The sequence below is a fragment of the Sapajus apella genome, unplaced genomic scaffold (genome assembly GCF_009761245.1).
Source record: "Sapajus apella isolate SASKATOON/1434 unplaced genomic scaffold, GSC_monkey_1.0 scaffold20, whole genome shotgun sequence".
Classification (NCBI taxonomy): Eukaryota; Metazoa; Chordata; class Mammalia; order Primates; family Cebidae; genus Sapajus; species Sapajus apella.
The window spans coordinates 1,145,370-1,152,886 of NW_022436960.1; the positions used below are offsets into that span (position 1 = coordinate 1,145,370).

A 7,517-nucleotide genomic window follows, 5' to 3' on the forward strand; every position below is an offset into this window, starting at 1 on the left:
TAGGCTGGGCATGGTGGCTCACCCCTGTAACCCCAGCACTTTGGGAGGCCGAGACAGGTGGATCACCTGAGGTCAGGAGTTTGAGACCAGCCTGACCAACATAGAGAAACCCTGTCTCTATTAAAAATACAAAATTAGCCAGGCATGGTGGTGCATGTCTGTAATCTCAGTTATTTGGGAGGCTAAGGCAGGAGAAATGCTTGAACCCAGGAGGAGGTTGCAATGAGCCAAGATTGTGCCATTGCACCCCAGCCTGGGCAACAAGAGCGAAACTCCATCTCAAAAAAAAAAAAAAAAATTAGCCACGTGTAGAGGCACGCACCTGTGGTCCCAGCTACTTGGGAGGCTGAGGTGAGAGAACAGCTTGAACTTGGGGGGGCGGAGGTTGCAGGGAGCTGAGATCATGCCACTGCACTCGAGCGTGGGAGACAGCAGGAGAGAGACAGCCAGACTCTGCCTTAAAAAAAACAGGCCAGGCGTGGTGGCTCATGCATGTAATCCCAGCACTTTGGGAGGCCAAGGCGGGAGGATCACGAGGTCAAGAGGTTGAGATCATCCTGGCCAACATGGTAAAACCCCATCTCTACTAAAAATACAAAAAACTAGCTGGGCATGGTGGCGCGTGCCTGTAGTCCCAGCTACTCAGGAGGGTGAGGCAGGAGAACTGCTTGAACCAGGGAGGCAGAGGTTGCAGTGAGCCAAGATCGCGCCACTGCACTCCAGCCTGGCGCCTGGCGACAAAGCAAGACTCTGTCTCAAAAAAAAAGAAGAAGAAAGAAAGAAAGAAAAGAAAAAAAAGTAAATGAAATTTTAAGAAATGAATAAATGAAATCAGCAATGCAGTAGCATACAAAGTGAATACACAGGACAGGTGTGGTGGCTCATGCCTGTAATCCTAGCACTTTGGGAGGCTGAGGTGGGCAGATCATTTGAGGTCAGGAATTCGAGACCAGCCTGGCCAACATGGTAAAACCCTGTCTCTACTAAAAATATAAAAAATTAGTGGTGGTGCATGCCTGTAGTCTCAGTTACTCGGGAGACTGAGGCAGGAGAATCACTTGAACCTGAGAGGCAGAGGTTGCAGTGAGCCGAGACCGTGCCACTGCCCTCCAGCCTGGGCAACATAGCCAGACTCAAAAAAAAAAAAAAAAAAAAAGTAAATACACAAAAATCAGCTGCATTTCTAAACACTAACAATGAACAATATAAAAAGAAAATAAATAAAATAATTCTACTTAAAATCTAGCAATTCCACTTCTGGATCTGTACCCCCCAAAAATTGAAAGCAGGGTCTCAAAGAGGTAATTGAACACTCATGTTCATAGCAGCATCATTCAAAATAGGCAAAAGGTAGAAGCAACCCAAGAGTCCATGGACAGATGAATGAGTAAGCAAAATGTGGTATGCACACACAATGCAGTATTACTCAGCCTTACAGAGGAAGGACATTCTTATAATTGCTACAACGGGAACCTTGGGGATATTGTGCCAAATGAAATAAGCCAGTCACAGAAAGACAAATATTCTGTAACTCCACTTTTATAAGGAAATTACAGTAGTCAAAATCATAGAAGAAAGTAGAATAGTGGCTACCAGGGTTAGGGGAAAGGGGATGGAGAGTTAGTGTTTACAGGGACAGTTTTCGTTTTTTGTTTCTTTTTCACTTAGGCCAACTTGAAGCTCGGAATTTTAGTTTTAGAAGATGAAAGCATTCTGGAGATATGTGGTGTGGGATGTTTGCTGCACAACACCGTGAATGTATTTAATACCCCGAACCACACACTTAACTTTGGTTAAGATGGTAAATATCATGCTATGTGTATTTTCCTACAATTTTTTTTTTGAGACAGAGTTTCGCTCTTGTTGCCTAGATTGGAGTGCAATGGCACGATCTCAGCTCACTGCAACCTCCGCCTCCCAGGTTCAAGCGATTCTCTTGCCTCAGACTCTCAAGTAGCTGGCATTACAGGGGTGCAATACCTAGAGATGGAGTTTCACCATGTTGGCCAGGCTGGTCTCGAGCTCCTGACCTCAGGTGATCTGCCTGCCTCAGCCTTCCAAAGTGCTGAGATTACAGGCATGAGCCGCCGCACCCAGCTCAATAAACTATTTAGGAAAAAAAAATTGTTGATGTGATAATACAAACGCATAGTGACTCATACCGGCTTTATCAGGAGTTTCAGAAGTGGCAGAAGGGGGAAAGCACATGCTAAGCAGACAGGGGCTGTTGACACTCCAGAAGCACCCCTGGGGACTCCCTTTCTCAACAACACCCTCTGTAATGGCAGCATCAGCCAAGAGTGCACTGCCATTGGTTTTACCTTCAAACCTAAAGAACTGACGCATGCATTCCCATCAGATGTGCTCACTAAATCATGCCGACACACAGAAGACATGCAACTCCTGGCCATTTGGCAGTAGCGCAGACAACATGGGGTCTCAGATCCTCCACTAGAATGATTCTGGTCCCGCTTAAGCCTTTGCCTGAGTCCCCATTAGACACTGTAAAAGTCATTTTAAGGATGATGAGCAGGCAGGGGCAGGAATAAGGACTGATTTGGTCTGAATCTGTGTCCCCATCAAATGTCATGTTGAAGGGCAATCCCCAGTGTTAGAGGTGGGACCTGGTGGGAGGTGAGTGCTGGATCATGGGGCAAACCCTCATGGCTGATTTGGCACCATCCCCTTGGTACTAAACTCATGATAGTGAGTTCTCATGGTATCTGGTTGTTTTTTTTTTTTAAAGACGGGGTTTCACCATGTTGGTCAGGCTGGTCTTGAACTCCCAACCTCAGTTGATCTGCCCGCCTTGGCCTCCAAAGTGCTTGGATTACAGGCATGAGCCACCATGCCCGGCCAAGGTATCTGGTTGTTTAAAAGTGTGTGGTGGTCAGGCATGGTGGCTCATACCTGTAATCCCAGCATTTTGGGAGGCCGAGGCAGGCAGATCACCTGGGGTCGGGAATTCGAGATCAGCCTGGGCAACATGGTGAAACTCCATCTCTACCAAAAATACAAAAATTACCCAGGTAATTTGGTGGTGGGTGCCTGTAATCCCAGCTACTGGGGAGGCCCAGGCAGGAGAATCGATTGAATTGGGGAGGCGGAGGTTGCAGTGAGCCAAGACGAAGCCACTACACTCCAGCCTGGGTGACAGAGGAAGGATCTGTCTCAAAAAAAATAAATACATAAAATAAAATAGAGTATGTGGCACCTCCCCCTGGCCTCTTGTTCCTGCTGTGGCCGTGTGTTACACCTGCTTCCACTCTGCCTTCGCTGAGACTCTGTTTCCAGAGGCCTCCCCAGAAGCCAAGCAGACGCCAGCACTATGCTTCCTATACAGTCTGTGGAACCGTAAGCCCACTAAACCTTTCTTTACAAAATACCTTGTTTCAGGTATTTCTTTATAGCAATGTGAGAACAGCCAAATACATAGACACATGCCCAGACAGAAACATTACCTGCAGGCCACCGTGTGCTGACTCTGTCACCAAGCAAGCGCAGGACCCTCCCTCACGCAGAGCCGCTGGCGTGGACAGCCCCCGGGAGGTCAGGCTGAGCGTCCTTTTCTCGGTGTCCCCCGGGAGGGTGCTCCCATTGGCCTTCTCAGACAGCACCATCTCAGGGTCCAGCAGGCCATGGCCTGGGTTAAGTTTAAAATGCCGGGCCAGTCCGCCCTTCCCTATATATGACTTTTCACAAGTCTGACACTTAAAGCTTTTGGGCCTCAGGGAGCAGCTCGGGAAGTCAAAAAGCGCGTGCCTCTCCCTCTGATCTTCATCTTCTTCCACACTGAGTTCTGAATAATCATCAGAATCTGACAGATGACCGTCTGCCAAATCCTCTGTTTTTATGAACTTATAATCTTTAGCTTTATACTTAGGAGGTCGAGATATCCGTCCAGAACGTGTCTTTACTTTTAACGACTTTTTTAGTTTCTCAGTATGTTTTGTATGCAAGTTTGAAATAAATCGGTGTGCTGAACTGGATGAAACAGATGTTACTGCCAGTGGGTCGGAGGCCGACAAGGGGGTCAACATGGAGCCCTGTCCATCTGGAGCCTTGGGGGCTGGGACTTTCTTTGCAGGGACTGCCTGGAGGGCTGGCAGTGGTCCCTGTACAAACACCTGAGCAGGAGGTTGGCGTAAGTTACTTAGGAGGCACGACTGTGGCTCGGTTCTCACAAGCGGCTGTACACCGAGCAGCTGAGGCCTGGTGACGTGAAGCCCCATCAAGCACGAACTCCCCTGGGGCGGCTGGCTCTGTCTTGCAGTTTGGGGCTGGAAAGGAACCAGCCTTTCCTGACCTTTCATTTCTCCAGATGTTACCTTGACACAAATGGCTTCTAGTTGCTTACATACAAAAAGACAAAAAAGAGAAAAGAAGCATTGTGCTTATCAACATGTCTGCAACTTGGCTTTCATCATAAATCTATTATTGACACTTTTTTTCCTTTTTTGAGATGGAGTTTCGCTTTTGTTGCCCAGGCGAGAGTGCAGTGGTGCAATCTCGGCTCACTGCAATCTCCGCCTCCCAGGTTCAAGCGATTCTCCTGCCTCAGCCTCCCAAGTAGCTGGATTACAAGGGTGCATTGCCACACCCACCTAATTTTTCTATTTTTAATAGAGATGAGGTTTCTCCATGTTGATCAGGTTGGTCTCAAACTCCTGACCTCAGTTGATCCGCTCACCTTGGCCTCCCAAAGTGCTGGGATTAAAGGGGTGAGCCACCGCACCTGGCCGGTCATTATTGACTTTTTTTTCTAAATTACATCTTACATAAAAAAGTTGATGTAGTAGTGAGCAGAGATTACTCCATTGCACTCCAGCCTGGGTGACAAAGGGAGATTTGTCTCAAAAAAAAAAAAAAAAATGCTGATGTAACATGTTTGTTACATAAACATTTTGTTTGTAGTAAGGTGGTGTTTTTCAGACCTTTCTGACCAGAGACCACAGTGATATAGGCTGGGCTTGGTGGCTCAGGGCTATTGTAATCCCAGCACTTTGGGAGGCTGAGGGAGGCCGATCACTTGGGGTCAGGAGTTTGAGACCAGCCTGGCCAAAATGATGAAACTCCATCTCTACTAAAAATATAAAAATTAGCTGGGTGTGGTGATGCATGCCTATAATCCCAGCTACTCAGGAGGCTGAGGCAGGAGAATCGCTTGAACCCAGGAAGAGGAAGTTGCAATGAGCTGATCCCGCCACTGCACTCCAGCCTGGGCAACAAAGCAGGACTGCATCTCAAAAAAAAGCAAAAACAGAGGCCACAATGATACATTATGACCCAGTACACGGGTATATAAATATCAACATACATAACTAAAACAAAAAGTTGATGGAACTACTTACCATTCCTACATAAATGCCTGCTGATTGTATCTATTCTACATCATTTTTTTTTTTAAGATGAGGGTCCCAGTCTGTCACCCTGGCTGGAGTGCAGTGGCACAGCATCAGCTCACCGCAACCTCTGCCTCCGGGTTTGAGTAATTCTCCCATCTCAGCCTCCCGAGTAACTGCCACCACACCTAGCTAATTCCTGTATTTTTTGGTAGAGACAGGTTTCACCATGTTGTCCAGGCTGTTCTCAAACTCCTGACGTCAAGTGAAATACCTGGACCCCCAAAGTGCTGGGATTCCAGGCGTGAGTCACCATCACTTTTTGTTGTTGTTGTTGTTTTTGAGACGGAGTCTTGCTCTGTTGCCAGGCTGGAGCACAGTGGCTCAGTCTAGGCTCACTGCAAACTCCGCCTCCCAGGTTCAAGCTATTCTTCCGCCTCAGCCTCCCAAGTAGCTGGGACTACAGGCACGTGCCAAACACCTGGCTAATTTTTGTATTTTTAGTAGAGACGGGGTTTCACCATGTTGACCAGGATGGTCTCGATCTCTTGACCTCATGATCCACCCGCCTCGGCCTCCCAAAGTGCTGGGATTACAGGCGGCAGCCACCGCGCCTGGCCCGTTATCACTTTTTAAAAAATACTAGCCATATTCCACTAAGTTGATTTCATGACCAACTGAGATAATAAACGCCTTCTTAACAGTTTTACCCATGTGGGTTTTTGTTTTTTTGTCTTTTGAGATGGAATCTGGCTCTGTCGCCCAGGCTAGAGAGTCACTGCAGCCTCTGCCTCCCAGGTTCAAACAATTCTCCTGCCTCAGCCTCCCGAGTAGCTGGGATCACAGGGATGTGCCACCACAACCAGCTAGTGTGTGTGTGTGTGTGTGTGTGTGCGCGCGTGTGTCTGTTTAGTAGAGACGGGGTTTCACCATGTTGGCCAGGTTGGTCTTGAACTCCTGACCTCAAGTGATCTCACCTTGGCCTCCCAAAGTGCTGGGATTATAGGTGTAAGCCACTGCACTCGGCCTTACCCATGTGTTTTTGCTTGGAGTTTTTAGTACTCTAAAAGCAGACATAATTCATAATGTGGGCCCATGTTTTTAAAAACTTTTTGGTCGGGTGTGGTGGCTCATGCCTGTAATCCCAGCACTTAGGGAGGTGGAGGTGGGCAGATCACCTGAGGTTGGGAGTTCAAGACCAGCCTGACCAACACAGAGAACTCCTGTCTCTACTAAAAAATACAAATATTAGCTGGGCATGGTGGCGAGCACCTGTAATCCCAGCTACTCGGGAGGCTGAGGCAGGGGAATCGCTTGAACCTAGGAGGTGGAGGTAGTGGTCAGCTGAGATCGTGCCATTACATTCCAGTGTGGGTGACAACAGCAAAACTCTATCTCAAAAAAAAAATTTTTAATGAAATTCTGGAAGCCACAAAAAAGCCATAAGTAACAGTGTTACCCAGGTTCCTACTGCCCAACCTGCATGCCCATTTCTTCCCCCGTCCTGAATGTGCTATTTTGCATTCTTATGCTTTTTAAATATTTACAGGGTATATGCAGATATTTCTAAAAATATATAGTTCAGTTCTGAAATTTTTTTTTTTTTTTTTTTAAGACGGAGTCTGGCTCTGTCACCAGGATGGAGTGCAGTATGCAATCTTGGCTCACTGCAAACTCTGCCTCCTGGGTTCAAGTGATTCTCCTGCCTCAGCCTCCCAAGTAGCTGGGACTACAGGCATGCACCACCACGCCCAGCTAATTTTTGTATTTTTTAGTAGAGACGGGGTTTCACCATGTTGACCAGGAAGGTCTCTATCTCTTGACCTTGTGATCCTCCCGTCTCAGCCTCCCAAAGTGTTGGGATTACAGGCGTGAGCCACAGCACCCGGCCCAGTTCTGAAATATTCTTAAACTTTAAATGATTGATATCATCTCCTGCAACTTGAAAGGGCTTTTGTAGGTTTTACTCCATTTTGCTTTGTGAATTTTATCCACATTAATATGTGTAGGTCCTAAGGGTTCATTCTGCAGTATGAGGATACTAATCTATTGATGGACAGGTGGTTTCCAACCTTCTCTTCCTAGGGTCTGCTCTGAATCTTCATGGACGTACGTGTACATGTGTGAGTTTCTCCAGGGGTATGTACCTAGGCATAGGGCTAAGTATTTTCAACC

At 47.2% G+C, this 7,517-nt stretch overlaps 1 protein-coding gene across 1 annotated transcript in view; it reads right to left on the minus strand.

Annotated features, from left to right (window-relative positions):
• Window positions 1–7,517, minus strand: part of ZNF839 (zinc finger protein 839) — a 26,698-nt gene that overhangs the window by 14,010 nt on the left and 5,171 nt on the right. The window contains exon 2 of the mRNA XM_032287329.1: window positions 3,462–4,352. Coding sequence (XP_032143220.1) covers window positions 3,462–4,352 — 891 coding nt within the window. The remainder of the gene's footprint in view (window positions 1–3,461; window positions 4,353–7,517) is intronic.